The sequence below is a fragment of the Pleurodeles waltl genome, chromosome 4_2 (assembly GCF_031143425.1).
Source record: "Pleurodeles waltl isolate 20211129_DDA chromosome 4_2, aPleWal1.hap1.20221129, whole genome shotgun sequence".
Lineage (NCBI taxonomy): Eukaryota > Metazoa > Chordata > Amphibia > Caudata > Salamandridae > Pleurodeles > Pleurodeles waltl.
This window is the reverse complement of record NC_090443.1, coordinates 210,086,942-210,103,361: the sequence shown is the minus strand read 5'-3', so window position 1 is coordinate 210,103,361 and position 16,420 is coordinate 210,086,942. Positions and strand designations below refer to the sequence as shown.

The following is a 16,420-nucleotide window of genomic DNA, read 5'->3' as shown; positions in this document are numbered from 1 at the left end:
CAAACTGCCTCCAGATAGCGAGAGTAAGAGAATAGGTATGGTGTGGGAGGAAGTTGGAAAGGGGAGCAGTGACACAATGGCACATCGGTAATTCTAATGCTCTGATCAACAGATATGCTTACCAACAATGGGAAGAGATGGCAGAGCTGGTGAAACATCTACTGGAGCAATATATAAACTGAGCAGCATCCCTTGCAGAGCAGGGGAGGAACATCGGCAAGACCTGTGCACTAGACACAGCAGACAATGCAAGCAGACAAATGGCGGCAGGGACAACCCTAAGAAGGCATGCCTGGCTTCAGTTGCTGGGCTTAAAAAAAAGAGGTTCAAGCAAACATCATTAACTCCCCCTTCAATGTAAAATACCTTTTTGGGAGCGCAGTGGATGACACCCTGCAGCAACTGAAGAAAGACAACAATACCACAAAATCTGTTGGGAGCCCTACAATTCAGGGGGCAGCAAGGACGAGGAAGCACACCTGCCAGGAGACCAGTGGGTGGAGATAGCATTCAAACTACTATATAATCATGAGAGGGATAGGGAGAATATATGGTCCAGTGCACAGCCTCCCTAATAGTATTATAAATCAAAAAGATACGCTGTTCCACAAGAAGAGACAGAGGTACAGTAGGCACTTCTAAAAGTAGAAACAAGAGCCCTCACACATCCATTGGATGTCATGCTTCATCATAGGGCTTGCTCCTTGTCTAAGGCAAACAAAGGTTTAGGTATTAGCACCTGCATCTCCTTTCCACTCCCTAGTGTTTTTAACCTTGACCGAGACCCTTTATGATCAATAAAATATAGATTTTTGAGGTTCTCAAGCCAATTTTATCTTTCCACTCTCCAGCTCCTTTTTGTCTGTAGGTTTAAATTAATTCCTAATTGCTCTAACCACGGCACGCACTACCAATTAAGATCTCCGGCAAAGAGCCCCCTTGCGGTGGCACCTGTCAGACATTGCAGTGCCAGTCTGACGAGGAGAAAGCCCTTTGATGAAGCACTGTTGATAGACTGATTAGGGAGATTTGCTTACAGAGGCTTGGCACCTCTGTCAGTCACAGGAGCTGTAAGTATTTGGGGCATATCAGCCCTCGGAACTCCCTGGACAGGAGGGACAGATAAGAGCACTAAATTTCACTGAAGTAATCACCCTTAATGAGTGAGTTTTTCCATGCACAGCATGTACCATAATTGAAGCCACCCTAAGTGCGTAGGAAGTGTATCCTTGCCCCAATGCGTGAGGATAATTTGAACGACAGCCCCCAGTGCTAGTCCGATTTGTCGCCCTCGTCTAGATTTGAGTGGATACGTGAGGGCAATAGGAAGGCCCAATTTGATATTGTGTGTTTAGGAGGGGGGGTGTTGGGAGCTGTGTCTCTAGGTGCACGTGTATATTGTCCAGGAGTTCCGCCCAATATTGTCAGCTTAGGACATTCCCATAACAAATGTACCAGCGTCCCTGGGGAACCGCAGTGCATCCACCACGCTCAACTTTGTATAAGATTGCCTTTGTGAATTTGAACCAGGCCAGATATCAGCAGGTAACAATTTTAGTTGCGGTCTCTACACTGGCCATGCACCGTGCCGTGTGCCCTATAATAATCTTGCTCCGATTCCTTAGATGTTAGGGGTCTTCCTAGTTCCAATTCCCAGTGCTCCTGCCCCAATGTTTTCTGCTGGGAAGGAGCATATTGTAGAATGCCATATCACTCAACGAAAAGGCCTTTTTCCATGAGTTTCATCAGGAGCCACTTTTCAAAGGCCGTTAGTGGTCTTTGTGCCCCCTCCCGCACCATGGGCTGCATCACTCAGTGATGGATTTGCAGATATCAGAGCCTCTCTTGTTTGGGAAGTGCATGGACGTGATGTAGTTGATCAAAGGAAAGTGGGCCAGCCTCGTTGAAGAGGTGCCCATTTGAGTGGAATCCTGTGTTCAACGTTCAAATGCAGTCTGGTTCAGGCCAGGCGCAAAAGCAGCGTTACTGACTATTGGAGTGAGGGGAATGAGGAAAGAGCTTATTGTTTTACGATACGGTCCCATACTCGCAGGACTATGCAGTGACTGTAGAGGAGTACAGACTCCTCGGTTGGTAGGAGTTGACTAAGAACAGGATCTTGCAAAGGGATGTGCCCGCAGTTGCACAACCCATAAACATCTACCTTCTTTCGGATTCCTCTCAGGCCACTCCACTATGTGAGGAAGTTGGGCTGCTTGAAAGCAGTGGAGGTGGTGTGGCATCCCTAGGCCCCCCAGTGCTGGGGTTCTGAAGCTCAGTCCTGCTCATCCGGGGCGGTTTCCAAGCCCACACAAAGCTACAGAATTTGCTCTGGAGGGACTCAATTTGCAGAGCCTGGAAAAGGAATAAGATTTTCGGTAGCACAGTCAAGTTCAGTGCCGCCACATGGCCCAGCCATAAAAGTGGGTAGAGTTCTGCTGTGACGGATCTCATTTGACTTGTTGAGAAAGTGTTGTGTAATTTAGAGAAGCCGTCTTCTCTGCTGTTGGAGTGAGGTGTATCCCCAGCTACAGAATGGAAGTGAATTGACATTGTTTTGGATAATGGTGCTCGAGGACAGACATATCCTCTGGACGCACTGGAGGTTAAGCGTCTGAGACTTCTGAATATTAATCTGGAAGCCCGACACCTTCCCTAAGCTATCCACCTCCTGCAGGAATGCTGAGAGGGTTACCTGCGGTTTATCCAGGGCTACAATAACATCATCAGCGTAAAGGGCCAAAGTGTTTACCTCCCCTCCAAAGGTGACTCCTGTGATGTTTTAGGTTGTCCTTTACTCGTTGGACAAAAGGCTCCCTATAGCTAGTGTAGGAAAGTACCATCTTTCTTGGCATGTTACCCCCAATTTCTGCCTGTTTGTCAGTGTGTTTCGCCTGTCTCCCTGGGATCCTGCTAGCCAGGACCCCAGTGCTCATACTTTGTGGCCTATGTGTTTTATCAGTATGCTTAACTGTGTCACTGAAGTTCTGCTAACCAGAACTCCAGTGCTTATGCTCTCTATACTTAACGAATTTGTCACTACACTCTAGTTACTCCATATTCCAATTCTGATTGGCACACTGGACCCCCCCCCCCCTATAAGTCCCTAGTACATGGTACCTAGGTACCGAGGGCATTGGGGTTCCAGGAGATCCTTATGGGCTGTAGCATTTCTTTTGCCACCCATAAGGAGCTCATACAAACCTTTCATCAGGACTGCCACGGCAGCCTCTGAATGAAATAGTGCACACACTATTTCACAGCCATTTTCACTGCACTAAGGTAACTTATAAGTCACCTATATGTCTAACCTTCATTTACTGAAGGCTAGGTCAAAAGTTACTGTTTGTGAGGGCACCCTTGCACTAGCAAAGGTACCCCCACGTTGTCCAGGGCCAATGCCCCGGACTTCGTGAGTGAGGGGACACCATTATAAGTGTGCACTACATATATCTCAATCCATATATGTAGCTGCACAATGGTAACTCCGAATATGGCCATGTGAGGTGTCTGAGATCATGGAATTGGCCAATCCCATGCTCCCTGGGGGCTCCACCATGGACCCCCCAGTACTGCCAAACCAGCTCTCTGAGGTTTCTGCTGCAGCCCCAGCTGCTGCCACCTCACAGGCAGGTTTCTGCCCTCCTGGTGACTGGGCAGCTCAATCCCAGGAAGGCAGAACAATGTATTTCCTTTGGGAGGAGGGTGTTACACCCTCTCTTTGGCAATAGGTGCTACAGGTTTGGGACGGGTAGCCTCCCAGAGCCTCTGGAAATGCATTAAAGGGTACAAACGGTGCCCTCCTTGCATAATCTGGTCTAAACCGGTTCAGGGACCCCCAGTCCCTGCTCTGGCACGAAACTGGACAAAGGAAAGGGGAGTGACCACTCCCCTGTCCATCACCACCCCAGGAGTGGTGCCCAGAGCTCTTCCAGAGTGTCCCTGGCGTTAGGCATCTTGGATTCCAAGGTGTGGGGGACCCTCTGGAGACCTCTGAGTAGCCAGTGTCAGCAGGTGACGTCAGAGACCCCTCCTGATAGGTGCATACCTGGGTAGGTAGCCAGTCCCCCTCTCAGGGCTATTTAAGGTCTCTCCTCTGGGTGTCTCCTTAGATTCGGTTTGCAAGATTCCTCCAGGACTCCTCTGCATCCTCTGATTCAGCTTCTGATCAACCGCAGACTGTTCCAGGAACTGCTGTAACTGCAACAAAGTATCCAGGACGACTCCTGTGACCTTCAGCTCCAGCTCCAGCCAGCATTTGCAACAGTTTCCAAGGTGTGCACGCACTGAGGACTGCCTGTCTTCACCCTGCACCAGAAGAATCAAAGGAATCTCCCATGGAGTGACAGAGTCACTTCCCTGCTTCTGCAGGCACCCTTCTGCGACGACAGCCGGTATTCTGGGACTCCTCTCCTCACAACGAGCGTGCTCCCTGGAACACAGGTGGTGGACCGAAGTGACCCAGACTGTCCAAAGGTCCAGCTGTCCAAATTTGGTGGGGGTAAGAGCTTGCCTCTCCGTGCTGCGACAGTACCCCTGTGCACTGCGTTTCCTGCAGCTCCTTGGGCTTCTGTGCACTTCTTCCAAGAATCCTTTGTGCACAGCATAACCCAGGTCCCCAGCACTCCCTTCTGAGAGACACAGCTCTGAGTTGTTTTCCAGCTGTGTGGGACCTTCCTGTGTAGTGCTGCGACGACCGCACTATGCATCTTCTTTGTCCCCATGTTCTGGAACTCCCGTGGGTGCTGCCTGGTCTTCTGAGGGCTCTCTGAAGTGCTGAGAGCCCCCTCTGTCTCCTCAGTCCGGGTTAAGTCCCCCCAGGTTCCTCCTGAGTCCAGGCAGCTCCTTTTTGACGCAAATGACATGCTTGCTTGAACTAAGTCTTGTTGGCGGAATCCAGCGACACAAACAGCCTTCATCTACGAACTCAACGTGAGACATCTCCTGCACTACACAGGAACCCGCAGCCATCTTCTTTGGTGCTCTTCTGTACTTTTCTTCTGACCGGAGAGTCCACTTTTGCACCTTCCTCTAGGTTGGCAGGGGCTCCTGTCCTTCCTGGACTCTTCTTCGACTTCTGGAATTGGTCTCCTCGCTCCACCGGTCTTCAGGTCCATGAATCCATCATTTGTTGCTTGCAGTCTTGCTTGGTTCTTGCAAAATCTCTTATCACGACTTGTAGTGTGTCCTGAGGAAACTTGCTGTACTTTACTCCTGCTTTCCAGGGCTCTTGGGTGGGGTACTATACTTACCTTTGGTGTTTTCCTGCACTCCCAGCGCCCCTCTACACACTACACTTGCCTAGGAGGGAATTTGTGATTCACATTCCACTTTTTTAGTATATGGTTTGTGTTGCCCCTAGGCCCATTACAATTGATTGTATTGTCTACTGTTTTCCCTATTCTATGACTATTTACTTACCTGATTTTGGTTACCATTGTATATATTGTGTATAATACTTACCTCCAGAGGAGTTTTTGCCTCTAAGATATTTTTGGCCTTGTGTCACTAAAATAAAGTACCTTTATTTTTGGTAACACTGAGTATTGTCTTTTATTGTGTATAAGTACTGTGTAACTTTAGTGGTATTGCAGGAGTTTTGCATGTCTCCTAGGACAGCCTAAGCTGTTAGAACACTGCCTACATTTCACTAATAAGGGATAACTGGACCTGGTATAAGGTGTAAGAACCTCAGGTACCCACTACAAAGCAGGCAAGCCTCCTACAGAGAGCAAACAACAGGGGCGACAGCGGGCACCCCGCCACGAGCCTTGTCTGATGGGAAACGAGAATTAAATCTGGCCATTTACCCTCACTGTTGCTCTAGGCTGGCTACAGTTGCTGAGTATCCAAGATTGGAAGTGCGGGCTGAAGCCAAAGAGGGCACGGTCGCTTCCAAATAGGGCCAGAGCACACGGTCAAACGTTTTCTCCGCATCTATCACCAGGAGCATGATTTCCCACACGGAGCCCTTGACCTTGTCAAGAGGGAGTAAAATATGCTTCGTGTTGTCACTTAATTTTCTTTTGGGGACAAAGCATACTTGGTCTAGGTCGATCAACCACGGCAGGAGTGGGTTCAGCCGAGAGGCCAAAATACCAGTGAGGAGCTTGATATCCACATTCAGCAGTGATATTGGCCTGTAGGACCCACACTGCTGAGGATCCTTACCTGTTTTGGGAAGGACGACTATCGATGCCTCCAACATTGAAGGAGAGTCTGAGCCTGAACCTGTGATCGCTTTGAAAAGGTGGGTCAGGATGGGCGCCAGGAGCGAACAAAATGCTTTGTTAAATAGAGAGAGGAACCCATAAGGGCCAGGGGGTTTGAGAGGTTTCAGACGTGCAATGGCCGAGATGACTTATTTTATTCTGATTGGGCGGTGTAAGATTTACGCCTGCTCTGGCGTCAGTCATGCAGTGGAAGCACTTCTAAAGTATACCTTTGGGTCTTCCCCTGAGTGGTTGCGCTGTGAGTAAAGGCTCTAATAGAACTGGTGATAAGCAGACTTTTAAGACGCGTCCCCCACTATCTGAAAGCCACCTGGAGCTCTAAGGGATTCCACCCCGGAAGCCAGCCTTGGCGCCCTGAGTCGGTTAGCTAGTAAGCGACCACACCTGTTTCCTCCCAAGTAAAATGAGTGGCGGAGTCAAAGCAGAGCATAATCCGCTCTATCCTGGTCCAACCCCGCAAGCTGCACCCCGGCTGATTCCAGATGTTGCTAAATGTGGGGTGCTCCAGTGCGTTTTTGGATCCTTTCCAGATCCAATTCCCGCTGGCGGAGGGGCTCCCTTCTAAGTTTGTCAGATGCCGAGATAGTCATTAGCTGCCCTCCAATGACTGCCTTCAAGGCCTCTCAAAGGAGAGTGATGGAAACATCAGGGGTGTCTTTCAGCTCAATGAAGCTGGCGATGGCCTGTTTCATTTGGTCCACCACCTCCTGCCTTTGGAGAAGAGTCTCTCTCATCCTCCGAGCGCTAAAAAGTATTTTTAGGGACGGGGCTCTAAAGTCAGGGAGACAGTGGTGTGGTCCAAGATGCAACGGGGCTCAATTGCAATATATGCGAGCAGGATCTGAATTCCCATAGTCCCCAGGAAGTGATCCAGTCGGGTGTGTGTCTTATGAGCGTCGGAGTAGAAGGTGTAGTTGCATGTCTGAGGATGGTGTTGGCGCCAGAGCTCTCGGAGACGCAACGCTCGCACCCACCAGGCCCCCTCCCCGGAGATGGCCCAAGATGTGCCATACAGGTGGGCTGACCTGTCCAGGTCTACATGAAAAAGCAAGCTCAGGCCCCCCTCTATTAACACCAACTTATTCTGGACAGTCATCACCTCTGCCAAGGTGCGTCTAAGAATTTTTTCCTGGCCATCATTTGACGCGAAGAGGGAGCCTACCACCAGTGAGAGATCCCTGACATGCACCTTGAATGCTATTAGTCTCCCCTTGATCTCAAGCACCTTGTCCCCCACTTTCCCACGGAACACCCAGGAGGCCAATAATACTACCCCTGCTTTCTTAGTGTCTGCAGAAGAAAAGTATTGGTGTGGGAAGGCTCGGGATCTAAGTCTGTGGCAGTCCCCCGGGGGTAAACGTGTCTCCTGCAGGAAGCAGAAGTCCACTTCTGTTTGTTCAATATAAGAGAGACTAGCCCTGCGCTTGGTAGGGTGGTTTAAACTCTTAACATTAAGGGTAAGAACTTTGACTCTGTTGTGTGATGTAGAATTAAACCCACCAGCAGGCATCTCGTTATAGTGAGGGTCTCTGTATAGTATGGTGCAGAACCAGTCCAGGGGAATGAATATGCTAACATAGTCCATCTACCGTGTAATGTGGTCTCCTGATTTGTGTGCACTTCTGGTCCTGTATGGAAAACAATATCCAACAAAACAAGAACATAACACCAATCAAATTGTAGAGCTGAAAATATCCAGCTTTCTCCCTGTGGGAGAATAATACTGGGGCCCATAGCTCATCATTGACACTTTCTTCTGTTCAGGTTTGCCGCCCCAAACCTTCGCTCTGAGTTCTAGCCAATCACCACACATCTCATCTGTCGTAGTCCGATGCGGTCTCACCCTTCAGCCTCCCCGAACAAGTACTGCAGCATGGCACAGTGCTCATTTGCAATAGTCTCCAGGTCCGGGCCATGGTCACTCGGGGAGGCCCCCCGGCTCCGCCGTCTAGATCGTTTTTTGGCCTTATAGTCTTTCTGTGTGTAGTCCCGGGGATCCTCAGATGGGGTCTCCATGTGCAAGGCTTTGCAGGCTGCCGCCAAAGATTGATGCTTGTACAGAGTCTCCTCCCACCTAAAGATGATGCGGAAGGGATGGCCCCAGTAATAAATTTTTACTTTGTAATGAAGGAAGGCAGTGACCGGGCAGAATTCTTTCCTTTCTTGCAGTGTAATTGCTGATAGATCTTGGTATAGGACCACTGTATGCCCTCTGAAGGTCACTGAGTGTAGGTCTCTGGCCTTGTGCAATATTTGTTCCTTAAGCTGAAAGTCATGAACGCAGGACAGAATATCTGCTGGCTGGGAGTTGCCAATCCTCAGGGGACCCACTCTGTCTACCCTGTCAAGTTGGATGCCTTTTCCCTATGTATCTTTAAAAGTGAATTTGGCAGCAGTGGTGGCCTACACAAGGGGTTACATAGGAAAAAGCTTCACTACAGCAGTGATCAGGAGATTTTTGCAAGGGGCTAAAAGAATAGCACCACCAAGAAGTGCACCAGCAGTTACATGGAACCTAAATGTAGTGTTTACCCAACTGTAGGAGGCTGGCCTGGTTTGTGATGGGTACCTATGCTACTTACACCTTATACTAGGTCCAGTTATCCATTATTAGTAAAATGTAAGCAGTGTCTAGAATCCAGGCTCTCTAGGGGTAGCTGTAGCTGAGCAGCCAAGGCTTACCTAGGAGACATGCAAAGCTCATGCAATACCACTGTAGTCACACAGTACTCTCACACATGAAAGAAAATACTCTGTGTTAAAAAATAAAGATACTTTATTTTGGTGACACAAATGCCAAAAATACCATAGACTATACTCCCCTAGGAAGTAAGTAATACAAAAATTATATATACTAGAATGCAGAACAAGGTGTAAAAAAAAGTTAGAAAACAGTGCAATTAGTGAAAATCACAATAGTTAGAAATGGGCCTGGGGGAACACAAACCATATACTCATTAAATGGAATGCAAAAGTCAGTTTCCCACCTAGGCAAGTGTGGTGTATAGAGGGGCGCTGGGAGTACTAGAAAACACTAGAACCCATCCCTGTGCCCAGGAAAGCAGCAGTAAAACACAGTAACTTTCCCAGAACACACAAAAACACAAGAAAGGAGATTATGCAAGAACCAGAAGAGACTGCAAGACACCTACGGTGGATTTCTGGACCGGACGACCTGTGGGAGAAGGGGACCAAGTCCAAGACGGTCAGAAGAATCCAGGGAGAACAGGAGCCCTGCTAACCTGGATGAAGGTGCAAAAGAAGAACCACTGGTGAAGAACAACAGTCAGTACTGCACCTAAGGAGACAGATGTGGGTTCATGGTGGGTGCAGATGATGTCCCACGCCAGATGGAAGATTGCAGGCTGGTTTGCGTCGCTGGAGGCTGACAACAAGCCTTGGCACACACAGCGGTTCACGGTTAGCAGAAAATGGCGCTGCCTTGGACTAGAAGGGACCTGGTGTATACTACCCAGGAGGGGGAGTAAGAGGGGCCTCTCAGCAACTCAGAGAGCCGAAAGAAGACCAGGCAGTGTGCACGGGAGTCGCACAGCACGGGGACAAAGAAGGTGCAAAAGGAGACCCATGCAGCATTACAACAAAGGATCCCACGCCGCCAGGGAACCACTCGGGAAGATGTGCGTCACAGGATAAGGTGATGGAAGTCGGAGATGCACGGTGCAGGAAGAACTTCGTGGAAGGATGTGAACAAGCCATGGCAACTGCAAAACACGCAGTGCATGTGGGTATTGTCTTGGGGAGGCAAGCTTTTATTTCCACCAAAGTTGGAAGTAGGACGTCGGGACTGTCGGGACCACTTCAGTCCATAACCCATGATGCAGGATCCGCACACCTAGTCAGGAGAGGGGACCCACTCTGCCAGTCGTTGATGCAGAGAGGTGCCTGCTGAAGCGGGAGAGTGACTCCTTCACTCCAAGGGAGATTCATTTGTTCTTCTGGTGCAGGCTGAAGACAGGTTGTCCTCTGAGGATGCAAGACCGAGAAACATTTGCAGTTGCTGGCAGGAGCTGAAGATACCGTGTTGCAGAAGTCGTATTTGCTTCTTTGTTGCAGTTTGTAGAGTTCCTGGAGGGTCCAGATGCAGTTTCTTCAGTAAGAAGTTGAAGTAAAGGATGCAGAGGATTCCTGCTGGAGTCTTGCAATCCAAATCTGAAGAACCACCCAAGAGAGAGACCCTAAATAGCTCTGAAAGGGGGATTGGTCAGCTAAACAGGTAAACCTATCAGTGGAGGGCTCTGACGTCACCTGCTGGCACTGCCCAGATGCTCCCAGTCTTCCCTGCCAAGTTGGAATCCAAGATTGCAAAAATCAGGGACCCTCTGGAGGAGCTCTTAGCACCACCCCTGGGGTGGTGATGGACAGGGGAGTGGTCACTCCACTTTCCTTTGTCCAGATTCGTGCCAGAGGAACGACTGGTGCTCCCTGAACGGGTGTAGACTGGATTATGCAAGGAGGCCACCATCTGTGCCCTTTAAAGCATTTCCAGAGGCTCTGGGAGGCTGGCCTCCCATGCCTGTAACACCTATTTCCTAAGGGTGTAACACCATTCTCCCAAAGGACATAATCTGTTCTGCCTTCCTGGGCTTAAGCTGCTCAAGCAACAAGAGGGCAGAAACCTGTCTGAGGTGGCAGCAGCTGGGGCTGCCTGGAAACCCTCAGAAGGCTGTAATGGCAATACTGGACGTCCTCTAAGGTGCCTCCAGAGTGCATAAAATCATACAATCAATGCTTGCAAAAGCCTTGGGGCATGATCCCAACATGTTTGATACCAAACATGCCTATGTTCGGAGTTACCATTATGTAGCTGGACATAGGTAGTGACCTATGTCCAGTACATGTGTAAAATGATGTCCCCGCACTCATGAAGTCTGGGAAAAAGGTCGTGGGGGCACCTCTGCTAGTGCAGGGGTGTCCTCAAACACAGGTACTCTGCCTTCAGGGCTGGAGCATCTGCTATAGGGGTGACTTATAGTTGACCTGGTACAGTGTAAACGGCAGTGAAAGGCTGCATGCACCTTTTCCCACAGGCTGCAATGGTAGTCCTGTAGAAGCCTTTGCACAGGCTTCCTATGGGTGGCAAAAGATATGCTTCAGCCCATAGGGATCCCCTGGAACCCCAATTCCCTGGGTACCTAAGTATCATATACTAGGGACTTATATGGGTGCGCCAGTATGCCAATTTTGGGTGAAATACGGGGTTACCATTATGCAACAACCATAATCTAAGCGAGAGAGCATAACTACTGGGGTCCTGATTAGCAGCATCCCAGTAGACGCAGTCATACACACCGACAAACAGGCCAAAAGCGGGGATAACCAAGCTAGAAAGAAGCTGCTTTGCTACACCAACTGGTGCAAAAACCCTTTGAGTGACTCCACAAGACCACTTTAAAATAGTCACACTTAAAACAGCCATTTTAATTATGATTCCATCTCTCTGCAGAGTAAGCGAGTTGCAAGCGTTCGACATCCAGGAACCATAGATGCAGATACGAAAAGACAGGATAGTCATGAGAACCACACCACATTTCCTACCAGGGAGTCATATACCTGTTTCACATTAACCAGACAATCCAAATACAAAGATTGTTCCAAGAACCAAAGACTCAGGCAGAGAGGGCACTACATACACTAGACGCCAGACGAGAAACCAAAATCAATCAGGAAGGGAAAGCAAGTCTTCGTATCATTCGCAGATAATAACTAGCGGAAACCAGTCACTAAGAACACAATCGCAAGGTGGATTACTCAAACAATCCAGATGTGCGAAAGGACAGCTGAGATACAACAAGAAGTTAAACCAAGAGCTCACTTGACATGTAAGAAAGGAGCTACAATAGCCTTCCTGGCAGATGTGCAGCTCAATGACTTATGCATGGCAGCCACTTGGTCATCAGTGCACACGTTCACAAAACACTACTGTATCAGCATACAGATGAACAGAACGACAGAAATGAGACACAGATTACTGAAACACTTGTTTACAAGCTCAAGCTCATCTCCAACCCAGACTCCACAATGATAAAAAAAAATGCTACAAAATTGATGCACAGCATGTGAATACAGAACAAATCACACTGCAAAATGAAATGGTTATTAACTGTAGGAGTAGTTTTGCAGCTTGAAGACTTGTGGATTCACATGCGACCCACCCGCCTACCCAAGAGAGGAGAGCAGAAGTGGAAAAGGAACATAAAGAATATAAAATACAAGGTAAAACTCTGAATAAACAGATGGTTGCAAAAAATCCGAAGTAATTGTGGACCTTTTACTTACAAAGGCATCACAACCTGATAAACTAGTAGACCGGTTTCCTGATTGCAAGGACCTGATTCCGTCTGGCATTATGTCATATGATGGAATTAGGTTTTGGTAACGTGAATCCTGGTGCGATGTAAGGATTGATCTATCATTTGTCATGACTGGGTCAGAATTATCTGGCTTGGTGCAGCTTAATAGTATGCGGAATCCATTACGACTATTGTGGAGATACAGGGCATTTTCTCCGCACCACAAGTTGTGTTTTTCTCACAGAATGCGGAGTTACTCCATGGGCTCGATAATACTGGATCCTTTTCTGGGGGAAATACTGCTGACTTTTCTCACCTGTTCTAAGCAGAAGGAAGTTGCAACGGGGAGGGCCGGTGGGAGTAGGGAGGGGGGTTTGGGGTGTGGGGGCATGGATGCAGGACAGGCTTTTGTCAGTCTAGGGTCAGCATTGTTCACTCTCCCGTACTGCTGCAGGATTTGGCAGAGGCGGGACTGGGCTGCTTCCACAGCTGGCAGTCCTTGTGGTGTCTCTGGGTGCTGAGTTATTAGGTCCTGAATTTTGGGACGCAATTATTCCGAGTACTGCGAGACTTGGAATTGTGAGATGCGGACTTTCACCCAGAGTCATGACTGAGTGAATACCAAAACGTGGAACGTTTCACTCGTTGCAGTCGAGTTAAGGTGTGTTGTTTGGTATGCAGTGATGCTGTGTCATGTGAGGTAAAGCAAGGCATGATTAAATTGTGTGGTGTTCGGGGAGTAGGTTTGTATGCATTACGCTTTATTTCCAGTCATGTGGCACTTGGGGCGAAGCTTGGATTATCCTGTTTGCTGACGGTATGTATTGACATACTCGTCTTCTGATCGCTTGTATTAAATAAATGTGTCTGAGTTTAGACAGTGGCCTGGTTATAGCCAATGTACAACCAAAAACTCAAGTGTTCTTGACTTGAGAACGTGGGTTTCCCCAAATGTATTATCAGAGGTCGGCTAATTTTGAGAACTAGCATCAGTAACTGTGAGCCAAATCCACTTTTTTATAAGCCTTTTCTACCTTCTGGGGGTACGTTCAAAAAGTGTGAAGTTAGTGTTCTTGTTTAGTTGTTTTAGGATACACAAGTCAGTTACTGTAAACGTAAACGCAATTTGGTCAAAAGATTAGTGCTTCAAGAAGATGATTAAATGTTGTTTCGAAATAGCATATTTTTAAATAAGGGGGAGGAGCTTTAGCTGTTCATGACTTTTTCTTGCGATTTTGTATTTTAGGAAATTACGGATCATCGGTTGTTCCAGAAAACAGCTAAACTGTGCAGGTTCTTTGCTAATTCGCTTGTGCATTACATTAAGGTGAGTCTTGTCGCAGGTGTGTTCTGAATAATTTCCAACACCAGCATCATGTGTTTTTCAGTGCCCAATTAAGTTGGTGTAAGGTGCACCAAAGAAGTAGTGTTACCTCAATGTTAAATTTGTTTATCTTTTTTTTTCCACTGTCTTTATTTATTTTAAAAAATATTTATTTTCCAGCATTCATTCGTTCACATGCTTCCATATGTTACCATGAATGTAATATTTCTTGTTGGACTGGAAATCTACAATTCGAACAAACACGCCAGTGCTTGAAGCAGATGTAAAGCATGCCATTGCCTGACTCCATACAGTGCATTATTTGATACTGAAGCTTTGAGAGCACTCCAAAAGCCCGAGTTAGGTTTTCACTCAAGTGTAGTGGGTGCGGTAACACTGTTCCCTGCTTTTTCCTCTTTAAACTTTTGAAGTTAAATGTACTTTTAGCTTTTGGCTTGACTAAATAGGATAATTGGATTATGCTTTAAAAACAAAACAAAATAAAAAACACAGCTGTTAATTCCTATAGGCATGCTTTCTTTTAGAACACGTGTTCCTTGATACAGACTGTAGGAAAATAGGCTCTTTCAGACATATTTACTCCCACTTTTTGCCTGGTGTCAATGTGTTTTCACTGTAGTACACTGGGAATCCTGCTAACCAAGACCCCTAAATTTAGTTGTTAAGCAACCTTTACACCCCCCAATTGGCATACTGGTCTCTGCTATATGGTACCTAGGCACCAAGGGCATTGGTACATCAGAGGTCCACCATGGGCTGCAGCATGTATTATGCCCCCCATGGGAGCCCATGCAAACTGTGACTACAGGCCTGCCCTTACAGCATGTGTGAAATGGTGCATGCACCGTTCACCCAGGATATAAGGTTTACCTTATGTCATGGTCACTGCACTCTGACCCTATAAGTCACCCCTAAGGCAGGCCTTTCAGGCCAAGGGCAGGGTGCATGGTTCAAAGTGTTAGGGCACCCCTGCTTGAGCAGAGGTACCCCTCAGTAAGTGGGTCACTGCAAAGGCTGTCCAACTCCCTTCCTGGGTTACATAAGGACTCCCCTGTGGAGGGACCCCAGATTTGTCTGCAAGAGCAACACTTGTTTGCAAGACACTTCTGCAACCTGGACACTGGAACCGCTGCCTGACTTCGCTGGGAACCAAGACAAAACTGCAACTGGTAGGTGGGCTCCTACTGCAGCTTTGTCCCCGTGCTTTGCAAGGACTCAGCAAACTTTGTGGACATGCATCCTCCAGAGTCACAAGGACTCAGCCTGCACTTACAACAGCTAGAAGAAATCTCCATTGGAGGGAAGGAGTCACTCTATTGCATTCGCAGACACCTCAACGTTGACAATCGGTTTGTGGCTCCTGCTGTCCCATGGACTGTTCAAGGCTTTGCAACAAAGGTGGTGGTTCTGTGGCTTTCTGAGGTCTGACGTGTCTTCTTTGCAACTGAGAAGTCTGTGGTCACTCGTTGGAGATGCTTGACCGAAACCCTTGTACACTGCGTCGGTTTGCTATTGCCAACGCATGTTGGCTCTTCAGTCTGAAGACCTCCTAGCCCCAAGAAGCCCCAGCATCACACAATTCCAAGAACGACGTCCTCCCTGCAACCTCTGCTACGCAGCATCCATCTTTGTTGTGCTGCTGAGGCCTCTCTGCGACTCCCTGTGCCTGCAGTCAGTGGGTCCTCCTGGGGTTTCCAACGATTGGTGCTGGCTCTCAGGCTTCTTGAGGGCTGGCCCGACTTAACCACAAAGGTTGGGTCCAATGGACCTTGCTGGTCCCCAAATCCTGCAACACATCGTTCAACACTTTCTTGCATTTGCCAAGGCTTGTTGGTGGCCCTGTGGACCACTGCCCCCTCTGAAATCCGATGACTGGTGTGGGACAACTAGTGGACGACTCCTGGGATCTGCCTGCTTCACCTGGACACCACAGCTGCATTCCTACAACAACTGTCCCTCAGGAAAGCATCACCAGCAAGGCTGGGTATTGCCCTCCTGCACCCCCTGTGCATCTCCGGGTGGCCTGGACTCTGTCCCCTTTTTCTTCACATCCTCTTGGTCCGGAATCCAGACCTGGGTTCCACCGACCTGCTCCAAGGGTGAAGACAGCTGGTTAACCGAGGTCTCCCAACCGGAGGTTCTGACACAAATTCGCCCCATGCACCTGGGCCTAGGTAATCCACTTTTTTGGGTATCCTGTGGTGGGGGCACGCTTGAACCTCCCTTGTCCCAACGGGTTTCCCCAGTGTCCACCGAGAAGGGTCCTAGAACATTAAAACTCTGACCGCGACTTCCCCATGTTATCCTGTGGACCTTCTTGGGATAAACCTCTTTACCTGGGGAATCCTAGCTACTTACCTTTGGTATTTAGTTCTTCCCCAGTTCTCTCACAGGGGATTTCCATGTATAGTCATAAGCGTTGAATAGTTCTGCCTCCCTGTAGGTACCCTGGAGCACTTTTTCCAATAAAACTCCTTAAGTGTTCATGTTTGCTTTATTTCAGGAAGGCTTGCAAAGTCACTTAAGAATGT

The 16,420-nt window shown here is 48.3% G+C and overlaps 1 protein-coding gene across 2 annotated transcripts in view; it reads left to right on the top strand.

The window, feature by feature from the left end:
- The window catches only part of FIRRM (FIGNL1 interacting regulator of recombination and mitosis), a 1,527,986-nt gene that overhangs the window by 380,131 nt on the left and 1,131,435 nt on the right, over positions 1 to 16,420 (top strand). For both annotated transcript variants that reach the window (XM_069231089.1, XM_069231088.1), the window contains exon 9: positions 13,791 to 13,871. In XM_069231089.1, the coding sequence (XP_069087190.1) occupies positions 13,791 to 13,871 (81 nt within the window). The remainder of the gene's footprint in view (positions 1 to 13,790; positions 13,872 to 16,420) is intronic.